The following is a 25,023-nucleotide window of genomic DNA, read 5'->3' on the forward strand; positions in this document are numbered from 1 at the left end:
ACAGACAAGACAGTGCAGGACAAGACAAAAAAGACAGTGCAGGACAAGAAAAACAAGACAGACAAGACAGTGCAGGAAAAAAGACACAGACAAAAAATACAATACAATACAAAAAAGACAATAAACAGTATTACAGAGATATGTAATACACAAGTAATAGTGTATGGAACTTTATGAGTGAAAAAATAGCATTGGAGAGTCATAGCATCAGATTCAAGCAGGTATAATATTGATCAATATTAAATATTGCTGAACCTAGAACTGACCTACTGAAGCAACCCCAGATCATACCACTGCACCCACACTCTTGTCCAGTAGGCACTATGCTTAGACACCTATGATGGGTGTCACTTCACATCTGCCTATCTTCTTAACCTGAGGCAGCTATCACTTTGTCCTTGATGCTAATGTTTCATGACTATTTTTCCACATTTTAATAATACATTTGACAGTTTATAACCCAATATAAAGTTTCAGCAACCGCTTTAGTTATTTTCTTTTCCACACCCACAGGATATGTCTTCTCACATGTTTGTTTAAAAAATGAGAAGCTACTAATGGCATCAGTAAGGCTTAATTATTTGTTGGCAGCTTAAACATATTACTCACTGCAGTAATTAACAAATGAAAGGTTCTTTCTTAAAGGATATTTTGCTTAGTTAAATCCAGGTGATGACTTTTTTGTCCAGGTAATGTATTATATACATACTGCGTCTATATGGGGTACTTGTGAACTGTGAGCAAACCCTTGACATAATATAAATAGAGCCTGGGGGTTATATTACTGATTCTGAGTGGAATGGCAACTTTAATATTACTTAATATAAAACGCTCTTTGTGCTTTTCCTCCTAGATCATTCAAAGCATTTTTGAAGTTTCCTGTATTGATGTTTATACAGCGGTGTAGTTTTAAGTGTGTTAAAGATGAAGACTGAATCTGTGTGTTAAGTCCTTCACTCTCTGAAAAGCTGTAAGGCTAGGGTTACGCTTGTATGAATTTTTTTTATAGTTATTGAATAGTAAATGAGATTTTAATGTCTAAACGTTTCATGTTCCTTTTTCCTCCATGGGTTTTGATTTATATTCGATTCTTGGATGTGAACACTGATGAATGATCCTTTCATATGTAATTAAAGAAGAAAAACACATAATCGGAGTGGTTATGATTGATTTGTTTTTAAAAAAAAAAGTTTGTTTACAAAAGTTTTTTTATAAAGTCTGTGAATCACTGGGAGATGGATTTTGTTTTATAGGTTTGTTTGTGTTACATTAAGTAAAAAAAATACCTTAAAATATTCACCTGTCAAGAAATCAATCATAATATGTTCAAAGTAAATGAATCATTTCTGGACAGGGAATAAACCTTTACCCTCTCACTCTCCCACCCTTTCTCTCTATCTTTCAATACTTCCTCTCTATATATTCCTTTGAATATTGTCTTCCATCAAATATACACTCTTTCTCTTTTTCTTTCTTGGAATACAATATTTTACCTTTAAATACTTTGTCTTTCTTCCTTTACATACTATCAGTCACTCTTTTTTCAATACTCCTTTGGTTGCTCTCTCTCTCTCTCTCTCTCTCTCTCTCTCTCTCTCTTTCTCCACTTGGTATGAGGGCGATTTTATCCACAGCGAAGGCAACAGAAGAGATCTGGAGAAGTACTCAAGAGTTGAGCTTTTCATCAAATGCAGCAGAAGGATATTTCAGCCGGTTTACATTTGGGGACATTTTACTCTGTGTGTGTGTGTGTGTGTGTGTGTGTGTGTGTGTGTGTGTGTGTGTGTGTGTGTGTGTGTGTGTGTGAGTGTGAGAGAGAGAGAGACTCTTCAGTAGTGTTTAATAGATGAACAGACGGAGGCAGAAAGCATGAAGCATCATGTTTACTGTCTGTTCCGAGAGGAAAACCCTGAGACCTGCCTGCACAGACCTGGACGAGTTTGACTCTATTCGCAGTGTTTTACTCTACAGGTCAGTGGTGAGAACATTAGCAACCGATTGGCTATAATGTGATCACTTTTCACGATTTTTGGTCTTTATATCAAATATACCAATGTATTATTTAGCACGATTCTGCATATCCACGTGTGTTTATATGTAAAAGTAAAATATGTTGTTTATTCTGTAAAAATATTATTTAAAACCTCTAGATTGCATGTCCATCGTTCTTATTTTTGCGGTTGGATTGGGGCTTAATTTGCTGTTTCTAAACATAAACAATATTTTCGTAAAAATGTACTTATCGTCACCATGACAACGGACATTATTAGTCATTAAGGCGTATAATGCGTTCTGTATAAATCTTCTTACTGCTTGTTGATATATTTATTTTTAAAATCCAAGCACTAGTAGTCTGTTTTTGGTGTTTTGTTCTATGATGTTTTGATGTTTTTGCTATAAGCCACAAACTATCTTAACTACTAGCTGTATATACAACCGAAAGCTTCCACGTTGCTACAGCAACCGTAACCTCATCCAATCTCACGTCGATATTCTGTCACGTGCGCCCGTTCTTAGGGACCCGTATGTGTACAACATGGCGAGTTCATCTCGCTTCTCCTGACTAAACCAAACAAAAAAGTGTCTCCACGGGGGGAAAAAACGAGCGGAAACATTTTTAAAAGTTTTGACACGCTTTTAGAAAATGTACTAATGGCCTATAGAGAGTTAGGAGAACGTTTCCAGACGAATTCCGCCAGCAATTTGAGTGAAGACAGCGATGGAAGTGATACACAGTCCTGTTCATCCAGTTACTCCGAATATTCAGAGTAAGAGCCAGCAGTAATTGGGGAATGTGCTTGTATAGAATAATATGCATGTAATAGGCTAATGTAGAGTGTATGCATTTCTGTCTACTTTGGATTTCTGACCCAGAAGGTCATGGGTTCGAATCCCAGCTCCACCTAGCTGCAACCTTTGGGCCCCTGAACAAGGCTCTTAACCCTCAGTTGTATAAATCGAAATAAATTGTGTCACTCTGGATAAAGGTGTCTGATAAATGCTGGAAATGTCCGAGCTTTTGTTTAAAGTTTAAATCAAACAGAATAAGGAACATTTTCAGTGACTTCATGGGATGTTTGTTGGTACCAGATGGGCTGGTTTGAGTATTTTCTAAAACTGAAACTGTTTTGATGAGTCTGTGCCAATGATAGCCTGAGATTAACCTGAGATTATTCTTGTTCTTGGGTGAAAGGAGTGGATCCCATTGTGGTCTTCAGCTGTTGAAGCATATTCACCTCGAGGTTTAATGTTTTGTCCAAATCCTGTTTTTAAAAAATGACTTCAGGTCCAAAATGCTTGTTTGTGCACATGTGAGCTTCATGAACATGGGCAGGAATGAGGAAAAGGAAGCTCAAGGAGTAAAAAAAAATGTTCAAATGTTGAACCAAACAAACCGTTCGAGACCTAATCGTTTACATAAAAGGCTACTTTACATAATGCACCTTAAATGTGGGGATGTGGTAGCTCAGTGGTTAAGGTGTTGGAATACTGATCAGAAGGTCATCAATTGCTCAGTTGTATAAATTGAAATAAATTGTAAGTCACTCTGGATAAGGGTGTTTGCTAAATTCCAGAAATTTAAATGTAAATGTACATACTACATACATCCAACATACTAACTTTGTGTCTCGGGTTTGTTTGTTCATCTATTTCCAGCCTTGGTGTATCAGTCTCTAAAATTAAAATAATGTTACTTTTAAGTAATCTTGTTTGTGAAAGTCTGGATTAAAAAAAAATACACATCCCTGTTTCCTGACTTTCAGTTTTAAGGAAAAGTTCTGCTTCCAATTTAGAAAGCCATCCTTCATAAATAATTACATGCTGTTCCTCATCTTTACGGAATTCATGGACGTGGTTTTTTAAGAGCTCACCACAGAAATGGTGTGGTTTGGTTTAAAGAGAAAGGGAAGAAAACTTATGTTTAGGTGCATATTTGGTGTTATACTTTCTGCAGAGTGAGAGCATTTGTGAGTTTTCCCTCAAGAAATCCTTACACTCTGTTATGCACCCTGTAAGCTCACCAGACAGAACTGCTGTGTGGTTAAAAAAACGACTATTAGATGAGGGCATATGAGGGGAAAATGTAAAAACGGTACGGGTTAAGGTCAAGGTGGTGTTTCAGAAGGATTTAATTTGCCATTTTTTATTAGCTTTAAACTGGGTCATTGAGTTCAGTCGGAAAATTCAGACTTTTATACAGCCTATTACACACAGATACCATCACTTTCTGTGCTGAAAGCTGCCTGAAATCTAAGATCACATTATTAGCTTAGCCTTTATTTGTGTGATAGACCATACAATTTGATGGCTATTTACAGTCTTAAGCTTTTACTACAAATATTATGCCATACTGCCTCTTTTTTCATAGAAATAAGCTGAAAGCAGGCCTTGTTTTAAAAATAGCAGAATATCATGGTATAGCGCTCTATGTCTGTTTTATGTACTGCAAGCAAGCAATGTATTATGAAGTAATAGTGTGACATTGATGAATATTTGGGTAGAATAAAACATTTCTCTGTGTGTTTCTGTCATAGTGAGCTCGAACCTGAGTGGCTTGATGACGTTCAGAAGAATGGTGAGCTCTTCTACCTGGAGCTGAGTGAAGGCGAAGAAGAAGCGGTACTTTCTCAAATCACCGCCGCTCAATCTGCTGCCACTAATCATGTGCGTTTCAGTGAAAAAGAGGCAGAAATCATCACTGACAAACGCAGCAAAAAACGTACAGGCTCCAGCACAAAATCACAACCGAAGTTCAAGAAGCTTGCTAAAATCCTGAGAGGCAAACGACATCCATCTCAGAGAAGCAAGGCTGATGGGAAAAACGGCAGAGCTTCTCAACCACCGACGTCCATTTTGAAGAACCAGACGGGGCAGCGGACAGGATTGGTGGTACAACAGCCATTTTTGAAAGATGTGTGTGTTTACGTCAACCCTAAGCGTTTGGGCTGTATATCTCCTCCTCCTTCAGAGAAAGGGGGCTTGTTGGAGGCCTTATTGGGAGTGGTCCTTCAGGGTGGAGATGGTTTGGCCTGTAACGGGGAGAGACTCGTCATTCACGGACTGGTACCTCATAGTCCTGCCAGCAAGTGTGCACAGATTTTAATTGGTAAGGAAACTTAAACGTCAGAGCCTTTTAGGTAAAAAAAATAAAATGGCATTCACAAAGTTTGACTTATTTTCATACACAAAGTACAGCACCGTCAGTTTATTAGCTTCAAGTTAAAAGATGTACAGTCTTCCTTTACCCTTCTCTCTCTCTTGTTCAATAGTCAGTTTTTTCTCTTGAAATATGTGGTTACACTGACCAAGTTTCGGTGGTTTTCCTCAAGAGCTCTAAATAAAATGATCTTAATCCTATAATTAATAGGGTGCCAGTCGAGAGAGGCTACAACAGGGGTGATCTGATTCATTTTCATAACATTCATCTTCAGTCTATCAACTGCATTCAGTACTAACTGTGAGGTGAAGAGGACTTTATACATCTATATACTAGTCATTACAGAAGACTAGATGAGCTTTCTCCAGCTCCTGGAAAAAAATAAATGGTTTGATGTTGAAAAAAGTTGAACAAAGCTTCTCTTCACATCAGATATGATTTGAGGATTCTGAAATCAGCAGCCAAAATGCTCCTCCCTCAAGATCATAACATGAGTTTTAACATATTGTGACAATAGACTGATGTTCTTTATTAGACTATTTGTAGATTTGGGTGGGCCAAAGAGAATAACATCTGTTTTATTCTCATTTAATTGGAGAAAATTATGTGCGTTCCAGTTTTTGCTATTTTCCAGACACTCGTTGTGACTCATTGCTATAGCAAGGAGCTTTGCAGTAAAAATCAGCAACATGTCATTTTTTGGAACATATATTTTATTCACATTTTTTTACACTTGGAGTCTGATAGACAGAAAACAGAAATCTTAGGCCCACAACAGAGCGATTGATCTGATGACAGGAGATTTTATGGTGTGCATATCAAAGCACCATTGGAACATAATAGACTAACTGGGAGATTTAATGTATGTCTCAGATGTGCGGGTTTTAAGCTTTCGCCAAACTTCCTGCTTCAAAATAGTTAACATCCATTCGTAACATTATGCAGCATTAGGTGTTGTGTATACGTTTAAATTGCACTAACTTAGATGTTTGATCGAGATCAGTAGCCAGGTATCCTTTTTACTTGTAATGGTTACGTTGGAAGAATCCATGAATCTCTGAAAAGTATTGGAAATGTCAGTGTTGCATATTTTCACCCAATTTTCTGTGACCTTTTCAACCACATGAAATGACATGCAAGAGAAATCCGCAGTAGTTCGACGTGTCCAATTCCAGACACACCAAAGGAATTCCAAAGGAATTACACAACTGAGTAAATCACCACAAGCTAGCTTTTTACAAGTTGCTCTGAAATGCCTGGCCATGTTAAAGCAATTAGACCATTTAAATGTCTCAAATAACACAGGGCCAAATCTGTATAGCTGAGATACCAGTGCAGAGATCTTACGAAAAGCAGGTGGAGGAGGTTTTGGTTTGCAGGAGCACTGGATCATGTGGTCGTTTGATAGTGTATCAAAAAAAAAACAGAGAATCACAGTTACTTTTCCGTATGATAGTAATGTTGTGGAGCACAGAATGAAGGTGTTGTCTGTTTGGAGTGAAGATGAGAGATGATTTTGAACAACTTTTTCTCTCTTTTTTTTTAAGGTGATGTCCTTGTGGCTGTTGACGATGTGGATGTAACATCAGAGAATATTGAGAGAGTTCTGTCTTGTATTTCTGGACCAACACAGGTTTGTGTGTATGTGAGTGTGTGCGTAACATACATGTGTGACATAGGGGAAAAAAACAGTTACTTATATAAGATCTCAATATCTGAAATTATAAATGTTTGGGATATTTTTGGGATTTAGACACTGCTCTCCACCACCATCATTCATTAATGGTGATCATTAAATCATCACCTGAAGGGTTATCATTTGGTTAAACGGAGTTAACCGTTGCTCCAGTACAGTTCTAGGGAAGCAATTAATGATGATGTTATGGGAAATAATGGTGACTCAGCATTTCATGATCCTTTATGGTAGTTTCTTCTTTAATTTGCCATTCGTTTATATCCGAATCAGAATCAGATTTATTGGCCAAGTGTGTTGACACACACAAGGAATTTGGTTCCAGCTGTTTGTGACTCTCAAAGGTACAGACATAAATAACACTATACTATACAAGAAAACAATGCAGACGATGAGATACAATATAGACAGAATGAGTACAAAATATGAATATAGACTGAATAAAATATATAAAATATGAATATAGAATATGAGCGATCAGTTATGTACATAAGGGGGGCGCCAATTATTTTTTCTGCTGTTCTAACCGTGCGTTGCAGTCTGTTTCTGTCCTGTTTTGTTGCTGCACCAAACCAGATGGTGATGGATGTGCACAGGACAGATTCTATGACTGCAGTGTAGAACAGCATCAACAGCTCCTGTGAAAGACCGTACTTCCTTAATTGACGTAGAAAGTACATCCTCTGCTGGGCCTTTTTGATGATAGAGTTTATGTTGCACTCCCATTTCAGGTCCTGGGAAATGGTAGTGCCCAGAAACTTGAAGGCCTCCAAAGATGACACCGGGCTGTTGGATATTGTGAGGGGGAGTAGTGTTGAGGGGTCTTTCCTAAAGTCCACTATCATCTCCACAGTTTTGAGGGTGTTTCGCTCCAGACTGTTCTGACTGCACCATAGCACCAGCCGCTTCACCTCCTGCTGGTATGCAGATTCATCACCATCTTGGATGAGACCAATGAGCGTAGTATCATCTGCAAATTTCAGGAGTTTAACAGTTTGGTCACTTGAAGTGTAGTCATTAGTGTAGAGGGACAATAGCAGTGGGGAGAGGACACATCCCTGTGGAGTGCCAGTGCTGATTGTCCGAATGCTGGAGGTGACACCTTCCAGTCTCATCTGTTGTTTCCTATCTGTCAGGAAGCTGGTGATCCACTGACAGATGGAAGGGGGTACAGTGAGCCTTAGGAGTTTGGAGTGGAGAATTTCCGGAATTATAGAATTAAATACAGAACTAAAGTCAACAAACAGAATCCGGGCATATGTCCCTGGGCAGTCCAGGTGTTGCAGAATGTAGTGCAGTGTTGACTGCGTCGTCCACTGACCTGTTTGCACGGTAGGCAAACTGTAGGGGATCCAGCATCTGTTCTGTGTCATACTTTAGGTGGGCCAATACCAGCGGTTCAAAGGTCTTCATGACAACAGATGTCAGAGCGACAGGCCTGTAGTCATTTAGTCCAGTGATGGGGGGTTTCTTGGGGACTGGGATGATTGTGGAGAGTTTAAAGCAGGAGGGGACTTCACACAGCTCCAGAGATCTGTTGAAGATATGGGTGAAAATAGGAGCCAGTTGATCAGCACATGCTTTAAAACAGCAGGGGGAGACCCCATCTGGGCCAGGGGCTTTCCTTGTCTTCTGTCTCTGAAAGAGCCGATTCACATCCTCTTCACAAATCGTGAGTGCAACTTGAGTGCTGGGAGGAGTTGTTAATGGTATTCCCAGAGGTGTGATGTCAGTCAGTGTGCTGGGTTGGACGGGAGGTGTGAAGATGTTTTTCTCAAACCTGCAGTAGAAGGTGTTGAGGTCATCAGCCAGGTCTTTGTTTGCTTCAGTGGGAGATGGGGGGCGACTCTTATAGTTTGTGATGTCTTGCAGGCCTTTCCACACTGATGCAGGGTTGTTATCTGAAAACCTGCTTTTCAGCTTTTCAGAGTAGCTTCTTTTGGCTATTCTGATCTTATGCTCCATCATGGCCATATTGGCATTCCACTTCTCAATGTCAGTGTGTGACTCTAGAAGCAACTCATTTCTTACATCCCATAATAGTAAATAAAGTCTGTTAAAGACTGCTGAGAAACCCACACCCTGACTGTACCGCAGTTCTGAGGACCACCACCATAATACGACTATAAAAGTTCACTCAAAATGATCTACAGATGCTGTACAGATTTCATGAGCATTACACTGCACAGGATGGATGTCAGTGGACCAGTATTTTACTGCCCTTTGTAAAAATCCATAGAGATTCAAAAGAAGAAATTTTGTAGCTTATTTACTTGTTTCTGTCTTTTATTACCTTTATTGATTTATCACCTTTCAGAGCAGTCTAAATGACTCTTAAAGCAAAGCCTCTGCATTGGACAGAAAGCAAGCTAGTCTCCACTGGCAACCAAATACAAACTCTGCTTGAGCAACCCAATTAGAAACAGCTTTGCTGTTTAATCTGTTTAATATGGTGTTTTTTGTTTTTTTTACTTCCACCCAACAGAGTTTGCTGAAGGATTTGAAAAGCTTGAGGCACAAACGTATAAATTTATGCTGACTTTTGCAATTCATTTCAACATGCATTACAGGTCACCTCTGCTATTTAATTGGATATTTTATTTTTACTTTAAATGTTCAGACGTCCTAAATACTGCCGAGTCCTCAGGATCTTGCTGCACCTGTTGGTCCTTATTATGCAATGTATTTTATATTGTTTCACCCTGCTGTAAGGAAATCACTGCCTATTTCTGGAAGGTTTCACTGTAATTGAAGGAAATTACTTGTATAAATATATGGGGGTTTTTTACTAAGAAAATAATCATTTAGATCATCCAGATTTTTTTTTTTTTTGAAAAAGGATGAGGGCGATTTTCTAAATGGCTTGTTAACATTTGAATTGGAAAGAGAAAGAAAGAAAGAATGAAAAAAAGAAAGCAAGAACTAGACAGAATGAAAGAAAGAATGAAAAAAAAAAAAAGAAAAGAAGCTCCCAAATCTACAACTGAACCTCAAATAGCAGCCATTTAGTTGCGGTACAGACAGAGATACCGGTCTTTTCAGCAAGTGCTGATTGAAGAAGATTAGGTTTTATTAAAATGTCTAATTTAAAGCAACTCAAAACCAATTAATCCTTTAAACACAGGCATCTGGTTGCAAAGTGCAGAGTAGCTAAATTAAAATAAGTTACATGATAAAAGGTTTGTAGAGGAGAAAAAAAATAAAGTGCACTATGAGGCATTTAAGAGCAAGTCAGAGAAAGTTATTTGTGCATGTATTTTGTACTTGGCAACATCATTTCAGGTCTAACATGATTTCGGTTTGTTCACCCTAACATTATCATTTACGTCATCTGTGTGTTTGTATCGATCTATTTTTACTTAAACCAAAGTTATTTCATGTTTTTTTAAACCACATCTTAGTTTTATAGAGCATGTGTTTCGTTTACATCCATACGTGCAATTGTCGAGATTTTCGATATGTCCCATGAAACATTTCCTCTGATCTCTTCCCAATGCCGGCTCTGTTCTGCACACATCTGACCGAAAAACATCAGAACGTGGATTGCATGGTTGTGTTGCCAGTATAGCGATGGTGGTTATGGCGCAGCTCAGTTTTGGAGGCCACAGGAAATGTGTTATTACTCTGCGGATGGAGAAGCAGAGAGAGAGAAAGGGACAGATTAAAGGATGAGTGTATGACTTTTCCATCATTTTATCAGGTCTGCTTTATTGTTGTGACGCATCAGAATATTCAGAATCAGAAAGGTCTTTATTGCCAAGTATGTTTTCACTTACGAGGAATTTGTTCTAGTACAGGAGCTCCACAGTGTAAACAGAATGGCAATGATAAGACATGAACACATATATATAATAAAGACAGTTGTATGTACAGTGGTAAAATGTGCAAATTGAAATATAAATAAGTAAGTATGTGTAAATAATGTAAGAATAGAGTTTGTTCTGTGTATGTTAAATGTTCATCAGATGGATTGCCTGAGGGAAGAAACTGTTCCAATGTCTGGTCGTTCTGGTGCTCAGGGCTCTGTAGCGTCAACCACCTGGCAACAGTTCGAAGAGTGATTGTGCTGGATGTGAGGGGTCCAGAGTGATTTTCTTTGCCCTTTTGCTCACTCTGGAGAAGTACAGATCTTGGAGGGAGGGGAGAGTTGTGCCAATGATTCGCTCAGCAGTCCGGACTACCCTCTGTAGTCTCCTGAGGTCATATTTGGTAGCTGAGCTTCACCAAACAGTCACTGAAGTGCAGAGGATGGATTCGATGATTGCAGTGTAGAACTGTTTCCTCAGCTGACAAAGGAAGTACAACCTCTGCTGAGCCTTTTTCACAATGGAGTCAATGTGAATGTCCCACTTCAGGTCCTGGAAGATTGTGGTTCCCAGGAATCTGAATGACTCCAATGCTGTAACATTGCTGTCCCTGATGGTGAGTGGGGGGGAGCAGGGGGGTTTATCCTAAAGTCCACGGTCATCTCCACTGTCTTGAGTGTGTTCAGCTCCAGGTTGTTAAGGCTGCACCAGACAGCCAGCCGTTCATCCTCCAGTCTGTAGGCAGACTCGTCACCGTCCTGGATGAGGCCGATCAGTGTGGTGTCATCTGCAAACTTCAGGAGCTTGACAGAGGGGTCATTAGAGGTGCAGTCGTTTGTGTACAGAGAGAAGAGCAGTGGGGAGAGAACACAGCCCTGGGGGGCGACAGTGCTGATAGTGCTGGTGCTGGATTTGAGTTTCCCCAGTCGCACTAGCTGCTGCCTATCTGTCAGAAACTGGTGATCCACTGACAGACAGAGGAGGGCATGGAGAGCTGGGTTAATTTGGGCTGGAGGAGTGATGGGATGATGGTGTTAAAAGCAGAGCTGAAGTCCACATACAGGATCCTCACATAAGTTCCTGGGCTGTTCAGATGCTGCAGAACATAATGCAGTCCCATATTGACTGCATCATTCACAGACCTGTTTGCTCTGTAGGCAAACTGCAGAGGGTCCAGTGAGGGTCCAGTGATGTCCTTCAAATAAGCCAAAACCAGTCTTTCAAATGATTTCATGACCACAGAAGTTAGAGCCACAGGTCTGTAGTCATTAAGTCCGGTAATTTTCGGTTTCTTAGGGACGGGAATGATGGTGGAGCTTTTGAAGCATAAGGGGACTTCACACAGCTCCAGTGATCTGTTGAATATCCGTGTGAAGATGGGGCCAGTTGATCAGCACAGGTTTTCAGACAGGCTGGTGAAACACTGTCTGGGCCTGGTGTCTTTCTTCTTTTGTTCTTCCTGAGGACCTGACACACATCATCTTTACTGAACTGAATTTTAGGTGTGTTGGAGTCGGGGTTTACAGGAGGTGTGAATTGGGCTTTTTCAAACCTGCAGTAGAACTCGTTCAGGACGTCTGCCAGCTGTTGATTCACCACAGTGCTGGGGGATGGTGTCGTGTAGTTGGTGATGGCTTTCAGACCTTTCCACACCGAAGCTGAGTCATTAGAGGAAAACTGAGTCCGTAGGTTTTCATTGTTACTGTGCTTTTTGGTAAGAAGACAAGACAGTCTCGACTTTTATTGTGTTTTAATAACATAGGACTGTTTTGCCAGCATTTCTTATCCATAAAGACACCAACAAATATTCTTAATATACAATATTCAAAATATTCTTGACCATTGCACAAACCGTAAATGGTGCATTGTGTTGTTCTTTTTCCTGTTTTTTTAAATGTTTTGCTGAATTCTGTTTATTGAAGGCCTGTGGAGGATTGTGGAGGATTGTGTAGCTCTGTGCCCTCAGCTGCTTTTCAGTGGTTTTACTGCGGTGTCACGGCTCAGTGCGCCAAGTGAGAAAATTCATTCACATTTCTGATGGACAATAAAAATTCTCTTATATACATTTAACTTTCACAGTCACTCAGTTAACACTGTAGCCAGTCTATTAGGTGTTTTATTAGCTTTCAAAAGTAATTTTATTAATTCAATATTTAAAGTCTGTTCCTGACTTACTGAATAAAGGTAAATGGCAACATTATTACACTATTTTTTGTCACATTGACATTACAGCACAGTGAAATTCTTTCTTCACATAGTCCAACTTTGAAGGTTCGGGTCAGAGCACAGGGTCTCAGACATGATACAGCATCACTGCAGCAGTGAGGGTGAAGGGCCTTGCTCAAGGGCCCAGCAGTGGCAGCTTGGTAGTGCTGGGGCTTGAACCCTGATCCTCTGATCAACAACTGCCTATCCCAACTAAGTCACTTATCTTCATCTTAACATTTTATTTTATTTCAACTGTGCTAATATTGAACCATGTGAATAGCTTTTGAGATAAACTCTGATTGTTAAAAATATGTATTATCAATATTATCTGCTAAGTGATTAGTGTCTGTTCCCAAATATTAACTTTTAAATCAACCCTCAGTTTAATCAGTTTAAACAAATGGCACAAAATACCTCATTGCTGCTTCTGGTCTGTGTGAGGAAACATGGTTCAGCTTGTGACTAGTGACTAAATGTAATGAATATCCGATACAGAACACACACACACACACACACACACTCACACACAATTTATGCTCCACGGCAGTTCTGCTCTGCTTCTGAAAAACAACTGAATTTGGATTCCGATGCAAATGTCTTTTTTTCTCCATAACCTCAAAATGTCTATTTAATGGTGATACTATAACTTTTTCTAGGACACAGCAGCAGCATGTGAAATTTTCCTTTTCTCTTCCTTTTCTCAGCATTCTGTTCTCCGTTTGCTAATTTCTCACAAAATCCCCTCCAACCTACCTGAACTGCCTACAGTCTCCCCTGAGAGAAAACAATTCATTGTGGATTTAAAGGTTGGGTTTAACACAAAGCTGTGAATGAATTTGGTGCCTTTTTTTTTTTTTAGATGTAGGCAACATTTTATCTGGGAATACTCCTGTGTCTTGCCTGCTAAAGGAGAAGTTGTGAATTTATGAACTTATGAATATAGATGTTATAATAATTGGTTAATTTGTACTACATTGTGATGATCGGACAGCGTTAATTCCTGTTTTTTGTCCTTTTCTTAGGTGCATTTGACTCTGGAGACTGGCTCTGGCTCTGTAATGGACTCGGAGGTGCCAAGACCGAGACCCGCCGCCCCCGTCAGCCAGCTGGTGCGTCTCCTCTGGGGTGAGGACACCACGGAGTTACAGATGACTGTGGCTCACATCCCTCACATCGTCATGTACCTGTCACTCAAACTTGACTCCGAGTCGCTTCAGGAGGAGGTCAGTGAGGCATTAAAAGAGCAAGTCAGAAGAAGTAGTTACTATACATTTACAGCATTTAGCAGACACCCTTTACCAGAGTGACTTACAACTGAGCAACTGAGGGTTAAGGGCCTTGCTCAGGGTGGTGGCTTGGTGGACCTGGGGTTCGAACCCATGACCTTCCGATCAGTAGCCCAACACCTTAACCACTGAGCTACCACATCCCTATATAGCTTCACATACTATAGAAACACCGGGCTTAGCTTGTAATACACCTATGATTAGTCTGGCAGAGGAGTATATTTAATAATGAAATAAATATAATCATTATTATGTCTTCATAGTGTTATAATAGCTTTAGCGATTTATTTTGAATATGCCATTACTTTACTCTCCCACTGTCTTATGTCATTGAGCTGTGGTGTAACTACCATTTGGTGTTTTCACAACTTTGGCTATACTCCATCATGTTTCATTGACATACATAAGGGCATTAATGTTTGGTTTGTGGACAGAATTTTGTACCTTAAATGAAAAAACAAACAAACATCAACAGATCTGTTCATCCTGAATCATTTATAACATCACACCGGCAGTCCTTTAATAACATCTGCTTCTTGTGGGATGAGGCAGAGTTCGTTGTTAGTGCCATGAAACACTCGTTTGGATTGACATTTTACGCAAAGCTGGAATTACGGTGGAACTTTGAGAGAGCTCAGTGTTGGAAGTTCTCACATGAAACATTTCCAAACACCAGTCTCAGTTAATAAATCACTCACAATAATAATGTTTACTGAGCATAACTAGATTTATTTAAATCTTCCAAAATGTGAACTGATTTATGGCTTCATTCATAAGCTTCACTTCCTGCCTGCCCAGCTATTCTGCCTGCTCAGTGTTTATGTCTCAGATTCATTAATCCGCATTTGTGAAGGTCCAGTTTCATAAAGTTTCATCCTTCAAATGAACGGAGCAGTTCCATTAATTAAATGTGTAGTCAATAGTGATTAGTTAATGGAAGCTATGAGGTTTTTTGCTTTGGCACTTTATGTTACTGCTTTTGATCAAAACAAACCACGAACAGATGAGACACATCGGTTTCGAACTTGAAGTGTGAATAAACAATTTTCTTCTCTGTCAGTCCATTTTAATTGAAACATTCTCTGGAATTCTCCACATCATCATTTCTCTAATTAGTTCGGCAAATTTTAATGTCTTTATCTCTGTAGCTAGTCTCCGGTCTTATCCGCTAAATCATTCACATACATACACAAGATTTGATGAATTGCAACTTCTACAGAAGCCAAGCTGTTTCATGTGTGGAAATCTGGATGGTGGTTATAACATCTCAAATTGAACGCTAAACCAACCTGAACAATTCTTTTATGGTTTCTCACATCATTAAGCAGGCTTTACAGAAACAATGGGCAATTTTATAATCCACTTTATAATGATTTTTATGTTTTACTCCAACTTTGCCTCAAATTTAAACCACAAGAATCTCTGATGGATCTGAGTGCAAAAACATCCAGCAATTTACACTTTGTCTTTGCATCTGGCTGCATGCAAGAAAACTTGGATCTTTTTGAGGCCCAAAAACAATCTCATGAATTGCATTTTTTATGATTTTAATCGCAAAAATGTAGTGATTTTTTTTGAGTCGAAAGATTTCTGGCTGGAAATGAGGTCAGGCTTTGGGTTACAAAAAAGTGTGTGTGTGCGTGTGTGCATGTGGGTGTGTGTACACCTAAGAATTTTGTGTTTTCATGTTCTCTTGTGTTCCATTGAGACCCTATAACATTCTCCTTTTTAGTTCCGTTCTCATTTTATGCACTACCTCTCTCTCTCTCTTTCTCACACACACAAACACACACACTTTTCCTTCAGGTTTCTAAAAGGCTGACGTGTCCTGTTATGCATACTAATCAGAACTCGGCAAAAGAGGGTCCCCACCTTTTCATCTTCTCTGAATAAATCAGCATTACTTCATTGTTCACTCCCTTTTATTTTAAGATCAGACATTCTCTAATAGAGCTTCTTTGTCTTTTTCTCAAAAACCTATTTTTATCATTAAAGGCATCATTTAGCTACATCATTAAGAAAACATTTTATTCATTATTAGCAACCCAGCTGATGTAGGTTGATATACAGTATGTGTGGCATGGAGTCTTTTACTGACCGAGCCTGAGATCCTTTGCTAAGCCATTTGAGTCTTAAAATTCATATTCATCCTGAGCTCTGGGTAATGCTGTGTTGAATGTGGTTTTCAGGATTTATTTACATTTGATGAAATGTGTACTTGCAAGTTAATGTTAGTCCTACAGTTATACATCTGAAAAATGTTTGATTGTTTTGTTTTCTTCCCCACACTAAAATCTTGAATTCACTAGCTCTGTTTTAATGCTCATCTAGACTCAGACCCAAATAGACGTTTTGCTCTGGTGTCTCTGTACTGACGTGTTGCACTGTGTCTATGCAGCAGGAGATCTTGTACCAGTACCCAGTGTCTGAGGCAGCAGCACAGCTGAAGGCAGTGAGAGGAATCTTCCTTACGCTGTGTGACATGCTGGAGAACTTCACTGGAGGACAGATCGTCAGGTAACATCATTGCTTCTTTACATTTCAAACATACCTTTTTAATCTCCTTCTCTCCAGCAAATGACCAATAAATCAGTTGTTGCCCTTCCACTACTGATGTGTAATGAACTAATCACAATTATTTGAACTGAATATAATTTACAGTCAGTGTGATTGTTTTATTTATAATGTAGTAGAACCGATCACCAGATATAAGCATTGTTCCTAATGACTTTACTGATATAATCAAACTGATGTACCTTGTGTTTTAGTTGTTATTCATAATTAAACACGTTACATTCGAATGTAGCTCTTCACTCGTAAACCCCCTCTAACACTAAGCTCAGTATTTAACGTCATATCACACGTGTACGCGTGTGTGTGTGTGTGTGTGTGTGTGTGTGTGTGTGTAGTTCCTCCCTGGTGCTCAGAAAACAATTGGTCCACGTGGGTTATTGGAAGGAAGGAGAGAAGCTGCTGGTCATCGGTCTGCCTGCTGACAGGTAAGTTCATTCTCATACATAAAGGTTTAAAGTTGTGCCTGAAACGATGACTACCCACTAAGCACTCACAATAATATACAGCTGACATTCACGTTTGATCACAAAACATGGGCTAAATTAAAAGACCTTTCTTTGATGTCCACCGGCCATCTTGAAATTTTTATTTCATCCAGCATCAGCACCCGGTAGCGCCGACCCGCTTCTGCTATGTAGGTAAAGCTGCGAGTGTTGAGTTATGATATGATTTAGAATTAAATACGTAAAAGAATGTTTGTAGAATTTGTAAAGAATGTAAATTATTTTTAGTTGTCCTGTTTAATTGAAATTAAGTCTATCAGCCAAAACATATGTTTAGAGTCTGAGGTTTGGTTCATGTAGATTTGCACTGCAGATAGAAGGCTAATCAAATATAATTAACAAGTTTATAGAAGTCTGTCATGTTGATGTGGATTAGGACACTCTGTAGAGACGAATCTTCACCTCTTCATCCTGAACACACCCTGACACATTGGATAGCTGTCACTACTCTAGTCGCAAAACATTGGTGTCAGTGTTGTGTTTCTCAGTGATGTGTATCGTCCTACAGGGTGCCATTGCTGCATCTGCAGACCGTTATAAAGGGTTTGGTGCGAACTCTCAGGGTCATGTACGGCTCCCTACACAGGTGAGTGCTGTTTGCGTGCACGTTACACAAGCACTAACCTATTTGTTCCATTTTCATTTCCTGTTTGTAGTTATATTTTATTCTTGTTTTTTCACTTTGTGTGCACAGATGGGTGGGACAAAGGGCAGAGAGAATGAGAGAGTTTGTGCAGTTGTAATTGTGTGGTTTAGTGTATTTGTGTGGTTTGTGCTGCTTTGGTGTGGCAATGGGAGTAATTTAGCAGAAAACTGGACATATAAAGTCCAGAAAGTTAAATAAATCTGGGAAAAGCTTGTAATGGAAAACATTGTTAAATGTAACTATAATGACAAAGTTAAACTGCTAAAGCTCGGTTTGTACGGTGTGGCAAATTTAACATTCACAAAATTGTAAAATTTGAAATGCTGCACAGGAGGTGGGAATACACCAAGGATGGGATACCAAGCCATCACAGGGCACTGTGCAATACAGGGAGGCTCAAAAGCTACCTGCTGCACCTCCACCTTCACCTCCACCACCGCTACAGCACTGGAAAAATCAAGAGAAATCAAATGTTTCCCTGTTTCTCCGTAGTGCCTTCAGCGAGCTGGAGAATGCTCCTCGTCTGGATCATTTCTTCTGCCTGTTCTTCCAGAGAATGATCCAGCCTTCTCGTTTGAGTGACAGCCCTGGCTCCTCCCCCTCCAACATCTCTGAGAACCTCTTCCTAGACGACTTACCCGCCATGCGCTGGCTCACTTTACCACCAGACATTAAGGCATGTTCTCTAGTGCAGACAAACACTACTGCACTTTTAATTTCTGCTTTCATCACCTGTTCCTCAGCTGCACGTTTGAGAAACTAGCTGTAAAAATGTTAGACGTGTTATTAGCTGAAGCGGTGCACAGACGTGAGCTAACCGGTGATATTGTTGATAACATACAAAGACACAGTCTTTGTTAAATCAACAAAGATGATTTAATGACATATTCGCTTGTTACAAAATATGAACCTTAGATATGATGTACAGTATAACTACAGACGTTTATAGCATCTGATAGGATCTTAAAGGTAGTGTGTTTTCTGTGGTTGAGCTGCTTCTCTGTGGCTTCACAGGTCAAAGTGGACACTGTTCTGTCAGACTTTGAGTCCTCAGACTTTGGTGACATGGTGAGTATGGCAAAAAATAAGACTATTCTTCTTTTCTTTTCCTTATAAACAGAGACCAAGGTACTTTCCAGTCTTCTCCTTTTAACTGTTTTCTTTTTATCTTTACTTTTGCTTTCAATAGTCAGAAGACTTTTATGGCATGAGGCGTATGTACGTCATTTTAGGGTCCTGCCTCTTTTACAAGGTGAGTCGGTCTCCCAAAGGATCCTCCTACATCTTTCAGAAATCCTGTAGATTCAGAAATATTCAAAATTCACCTTTGTGCACACTTCAACTTCTAAACAAGATGAGACGGAGAGGGAGATTCAGTTACGTTAAAGTGACCGATGGACAGATTGAAAAATTCAATTATTTTCATTATAAAATAATCAGTGCAAATCACCTGAGATTAGCCATCTGTTTATCAAGACTTATTATTAATGCTGTATTGCATTAAAGCATATAAAGTTCTGTGCTGTGACACAAATGCACAATCAGAGCAAAGCTAAAGAATAATCACATTCATTGCGTTTTATGTTCTCTTTCCACTCAGGGTTATTTAATAGCAAACCACCTGCCTAAAGAGGACCTTCTGGACGTGTGTCTGTACTGTCAGCACTACTGTCTACTGTGTCTGGGGGCAGAGCAGCGTGTGGGGCAGCTGGTGGTGTGGAGGGAGGTGTTCCTGCAGCGCCGCTCACAGCCCGACTCCGACACCTCCACCTCTACCTCCACTTCCACCTCCAGCTCCCACCCAGGCTACTGCGAGTCCAATGGGCGCATTTTCCTCCTCGTCGTGGGTCTGGTGAGGGTCAGGTTTTTTTTTATCGTCGTCACATAAACAGTGTTTTCAAAAATGATGAATAAATAGGGAAAATTACCGCTTTTTATTAAAATGTCACTTTATTTACAAAAAAATCCTCTACGTGATTGTCATTTCTTTGCTAACACACACGGAGTCACTCTCACAGCTATGGATCCCGGTTTGCAACTTTGCTTCCCGATTCAGCCATGTGAATGCTTTCGGTACAGTCTTCTTTTGTCTTTCTTTTGGTTTATAACTGATCAGAGTCTCTGTGTCTGACTCTGGTTTTGTTCGGTGTCTGTTCTCTTCAGCTGTTCTGCTGAGAAGCAGCTTTAACTCTTCTGCTGAGAAGCAGCTTTAACTCTTCTGCTGAGAAGCAGCTTTAACTCTTCTGCATCTTTTTGCTATCTCAGAAAGGATTTTGTTGTTGTGTCACGTATCATTATCGCTCTTTATAGTGACACCAGAATGAATTCATTACAATTTTGGTTGTTATTGAACCCTTTGTATGCCCTGAAAGTTGGCTTGTGCTCCACGGGTATAAAACTCAAATTAACTTTAACCTCCTAAGACCTGAGCTTTGGTTTGGCCTTGCATTTTAGATGCAGTGATGTCCACGTATGTGGACACCAGGTCGTAGGAGGTTAAGGAACTCAACCAGATTCAAATATTTAATGCGTTTTATTTATTTGATGAAATAGCAAAGGGAAATTGAACTATTTAAAAAAAAAATAAAGGCATTCTATTCTAAGAGCACATTGGCTGGTATTTTGCTTTCAACACTCCAGATGTGCAATTATTTAAACGTTACCTGTGTGTGTGTGTGTGTGTGTGTGTGTGTGTGTGTGTGTGTGTGTGCGCGTGTGTGTGCGTGTGTGTGGGTATGTGTGTATATATGTATATATGTATGTGTGTATGTGTGTATATATATTTGTGTGTGTACATGTATGTGTGTGTGTATGTGTGTTAATACCATGCTGTTTTATTCAATATCCTCTCAGCTGCCCTGCCTGTAGCTATGTTTCCCTGCTGCTAGTCTTATTGCCACACATTCCTGTCAGGACTCATTGGCTCTCCAGCAGTGCAGCACTATTCTTTCTCTGTGTGTTTCTCACACTTCAGCCGTACTGCTTTAACGTCGTGTTATTATTTCATGTTCCTGTCACATTTTTTCACATCTTTTCTCCTAGGTGGTCCACCACTCTTTCTCTCACTTTGTCTCTCAATTTTTCTCTCACTCTGTCTCTCACTCTTTCTTTCTCTCACTCTTTCTCTCACTTTGTGTGAGAAGAGTGAAAGTGTTAGAGACAGAGTGAGAGACACTGTCTCTCACTCTGTCTCTCACTCTGTCTCTTTCTACCGGTTCAGTAATTATTATATTCTTTGTCCTTTGTCTTAAGAAGATGCAATGCCTTGAGATATCTTTATACTTATATAAATTGAATAAATAACTACAGCGAGACTAAGAAAAGTAATTTAATTCAGACATGTACAATTTATTTCTTATTGATTTTTCTTTTTTCCTGTATCTTGTATATTTTCAGAAACATTTTATGCAGTGTGTGTTACTGGAAGCCGGTGGTTGTGCGTCTCTTGCTCTCGGATCTCCTGGTCCTGACTGCATCTACGTAGACCAGGTCAAAGCAACTCTCCTACAGCTCGAGTGTCTCGAGTCTCCCATTGAAGAACGTCTCTCAGCCCCTCCAACTCCTTGTCTGTCCTGTGCTGATTGGTTCCTTCCCTCTAGTGGGCGGGACCGACAGGACATGATTGGTAGTTCACCGATCCTAAGCCGGCTGACAGCAGCCATCAAGCCACCGTCACCGGGCACAATTGGTCGAAGCCTGTTCAGAGAGTCGGGCTCAGGGCTGAAGGGCAGGAAGCCGAGCCCACAGAGGAGCGTGTCGGACAGTGGGAGCGAGGGTCGAAGCGAGCAGGGTGACACTGGGCTGAGAATGCCCCCTGCTGGTACTCGTAGAGACTCTCTGGGGTCTGGGGGATCAGACGGCAGTGGTGGCAGTGGGGGCCTGTTTAAGGTTTGGCTTACTTTGCCTTTTGCATTCTTTCTGGAATATGCTCTTAAAAGTTTTGGCCCTCCATTTGTTCTGTAGTAATGTCCAAGGAAGAAACAACAAAAGCAAACACTAAAATGATGCAATTTATAGATACACTCCAACGAAATTTTAAACTCTAACCTATAACCTTTAATCTCTACTCCATCTTAAATGATAGTATGATAGTATTACTCCCAAAATAATTTCACGAAATAACGTTTCCCCAAATTTTCTTCTGTACTTTTCTCCAACTTTCTAACACAGTATAATCTGTATGTTGTGTTCTACAAAAGTGCCTAATTTAATTGATACAGAACACTCTTTTCCAAAAACATCTATATTTTTATTCCATTACAAATCAGCTCACTTTGACTATTTTCTGTAGAAATTTATTTACATATTTAACTCATTTCAGGAGCCAAAATACAGTATATCACCATGGAGTGGATGATCTTTAAAATCTGCCAGTGTATATGAGCAGGTCTGTGTTTTATACTGTAAATGTCTTCCTGCAGATTCCCAAACTTAAGCAGCCCAATCCGTTCTATCTGGGTTCTCTGAAGAAGAGCCTGACTGAGAGAGAGGCTGAGGAGATGCAGAACACTCTGAAGTGAGTCTGTGTGAAAAAGACTAGGTCTTATTTAAATTCATCATTCGAAATAATACGTATTAATATCTTCCGGAAGTAACAAAAAAAGTGTGCACAGGTTTTAGGAAATAAACAAAGAAAGAATTTTTGTGTACAGGAGTATTCAAGCTCGGAGTATTAAAGCTCTGTGGTGTGCCAAGGCATTTTGTGCTAGGGGCAGTGCATTGAAAAATTGACTCTCTCTCTCTCTCTCTCTCTCTCTCTCTCTCTCTCTCTCTCTCTGTATCTCTATCTGTGTGTGTGTGTTTGCAGGCTCACGGCAGGTTTGGAGAATACACTCTTTCACTATGTTCTAATGGAGACAGTGCAGGGCATCTTCATCACACCCACACACCGAGAGCTATCGCAGCTCAGCGGCTCCATCCACCCTCAACTCATCCGCAACTTCCACCACTGCTGCCTGTCCATCCGCAATGTCTTCCAGCAAAGCCTGCCACCAGGGGTATGTGTGTGTTTCAGTGTTTGTTTGCATTGGTTGGTGTGTGTGTGTCTGTGTGTTTCTAAACATGTGGGTGTGTTCATTATCACCTGAAATTATTTTCCTTTTAAGGTATAACCTGAAATTGTAATCATGTGTTACTGGACACTGAGTTTTGTGTGTGTGTTTCTGCATGTGTGCGTGTATGTGTGGCGTGTGTGTGTGTGTGTTTGTGTGTGCGTGTATGTGTGGCATGTACGTGTGTATGCATGTATGTGCGGATGTGTGTGTGTGTCTGTATGTGTATACGCATGTGTGTATGTGTGTGTGCGTGTGTGTTTGTGTGGTGTGTATGTGTGTATGTGTGTGTGTATTGTAGCAGGACAGGCGAGGAGCTGACAGGTCACACTCTTCTCGAGGCCTTGGTCCAGTTAAAGAACATGGCATTTTGTTCCAGTGTAAACCCGAGAACTGGACGGACCAAAAGAAACCTGCTCCCACTATGACCTACTGGGTTATCGGGTAGAAGATTCTATTTTTCCTAACTGCTGCACTAACAGGTGTAATTTAGCATGGGAAAGTTTTGTAGATTCCAACCTTCCAACTATTGGTATTTGACTAAACCTGACCTACAGCTGACTACAAGCTCAGACTCCTTCCTCTACAAAACAGTCCTGTCTCTGAAGGAATGACTGAGAAGCTCATAAACGCTGACCGATTCATTTCAGCAACTGCTTTCTATTCTTTTTCTTCTTCAGAGAAATTGTACATATATGACTTGTATGGATCATAGAGTGAAGTATTCCTTTAAGAAAGAAACCTAGACATAGAAATGACTTTCTTTTAGAGAAATCTTTAGCAGCGCTTGTTCACCTTGGTTACATTAATGCTGCACTCAGGCAGTTTGTTTATTGTTATTAGTACTGATGAATCTAATGGAAACAAATAAGCAAATTGCTTTCAGTGCAGAAAACACAAGAAAAACATCAGCAGTCGAATGAAAGTTTAAGTTTACAGACTGATAAAATGACCGGACAATGGCACATATGAAGGAATCTTACGATCTGTAGTTCATTTCCTCTTTTGTCTGTGGTGCAACACAAATTATACTCTATGCTAGTTTTAATGTTGTAGCATCAATTTTACACCCTGATATACGATGTTATTTATGTTCAGACGGTGCATCTGGCTGCAGAGTAGGTTTTCAATCGGAACTTACAACATGTGTGTCATTGGTCTGTGTTGCAGGCGGATGATGCTAGAACCCGTTCCTCAGGAGTTCTACGTGTGTTTCCACGACTCGGTGCCGGAGATTCCTGTGGAGATGGCTTTCAGGCTCTCGTTCAGCCTGGCCGTGTGATTTTTATTCAGGTTTCCTAGGTCATATTGAATTTTAAATACATGCATGACTCTATATGAGGAACAGAGACTATGAGGCGTGAGGAGTGATGGATTACATAAAAGAATTCTGGGGCCTTTATTTTTTTAATACGTCTGTGTTCAGGAACAGAGGAAATGTTCTATTTTCTTTGTGAAATAGGGGAAATGAACAGGATTTTGGGAGTCAGTCATCTGAAAACCTCAACATGTATACCTCAGATTGTGCTTTTTAAGGAGAGGATAAAGCTTACAGGCTTAGAGGTTATTAGTGAATTCCCACTATAGAGATGTGTAAACGTTCACTGTGTGTGAGAAAACCGTCATTTTTAGCAGGTAAAATCTGAACGTTCTCTCGTGATGAGTTGTAGGTTTGTACATGGCAGGTTTTCTCACAATATTACAGCTCTGGATGTTTTTTGAATCTTACTGGACTAAATACAGCCTTATGACTTGCCAAACAGACTTGCTGGTGTAGTAATATAAAGAGCTTGATATTACATTGACCAACATCAGGGTTTTTTGTTTTTCTTTAACATGGTATGAAATGTATAAGATATAGCAGTGGAAGCTTGTTTCAGCTACGAGAAAATATTCCAAATAATTCTTTATTTTATAATTATCCCAACTGAATCTTTTTTCTCACAGCTACGAGTTCTCACAACTGCAATTTAGTACACAGTCACACTTACTCACAATGTATTATTAATGAATGAATTAATTGTGACATTAAAGTGCATTTGTACGATATCACAGAACTGCGGAATTCATATTGTCTCAAATACCGTACACCGGCTTC

The 25,023-nt window shown here is 39.8% G+C and overlaps 1 protein-coding gene across 1 annotated transcript; it reads left to right on the plus strand.

Annotated features, from left to right (window-relative positions):
- The first annotated feature begins 2,535 nt into the window (after positions 1–2,535).
- Positions 2,536–24,982, plus strand: intu (inturned planar cell polarity protein). Its single transcript, XM_060874977.1, has 16 exons — positions 2,536–2,768; positions 4,536–5,107; positions 6,706–6,791; positions 13,888–14,088; positions 16,550–16,668; positions 17,061–17,150; positions 17,737–17,814; positions 18,367–18,550; positions 18,889–18,942; positions 19,064–19,126; positions 19,475–19,726; positions 21,271–21,762; positions 22,296–22,390; positions 22,682–22,871; positions 23,230–23,369; positions 24,096–24,982. Exons 1-16 carry the CDS (start codon positions 2,653–2,655, stop codon positions 24,205–24,207), a joined length of 2,844 nt encoding a protein of 947 aa, XP_060730960.1. The 5' UTR covers positions 2,536–2,652; the 3' UTR covers positions 24,208–24,982.
- Positions 24,983–25,023: the final 41 nt, after the last annotated feature.

Source organism: Tachysurus vachellii, chromosome 7 (genome assembly GCF_030014155.1).
Source record: "Tachysurus vachellii isolate PV-2020 chromosome 7, HZAU_Pvac_v1, whole genome shotgun sequence".
Lineage (NCBI taxonomy): Eukaryota > Metazoa > Chordata > Actinopteri > Siluriformes > Bagridae > Tachysurus > Tachysurus vachellii.

Coding starts and splice junctions, on each gene's coding strand:
- intu (XM_060874977.1), top strand. CDS start 2,653: ATGGCCTATAGAGAGTTAGGAGAACGTTTCCAGACGAATTCCGCCAGC. Junction 2,769..4,535: donor AGTTACTCCGAATATTCAGA/GTAAGAGCCAGC, acceptor TTTCTGTCATAG/TGAGCTCGAACCTGAGTGGC. Junction 6,792..13,887: donor GTATTTCTGGACCAACACAG/GTTTGTGTGTAT, acceptor TCCTTTTCTTAG/GTGCATTTGACTCTGGAGAC.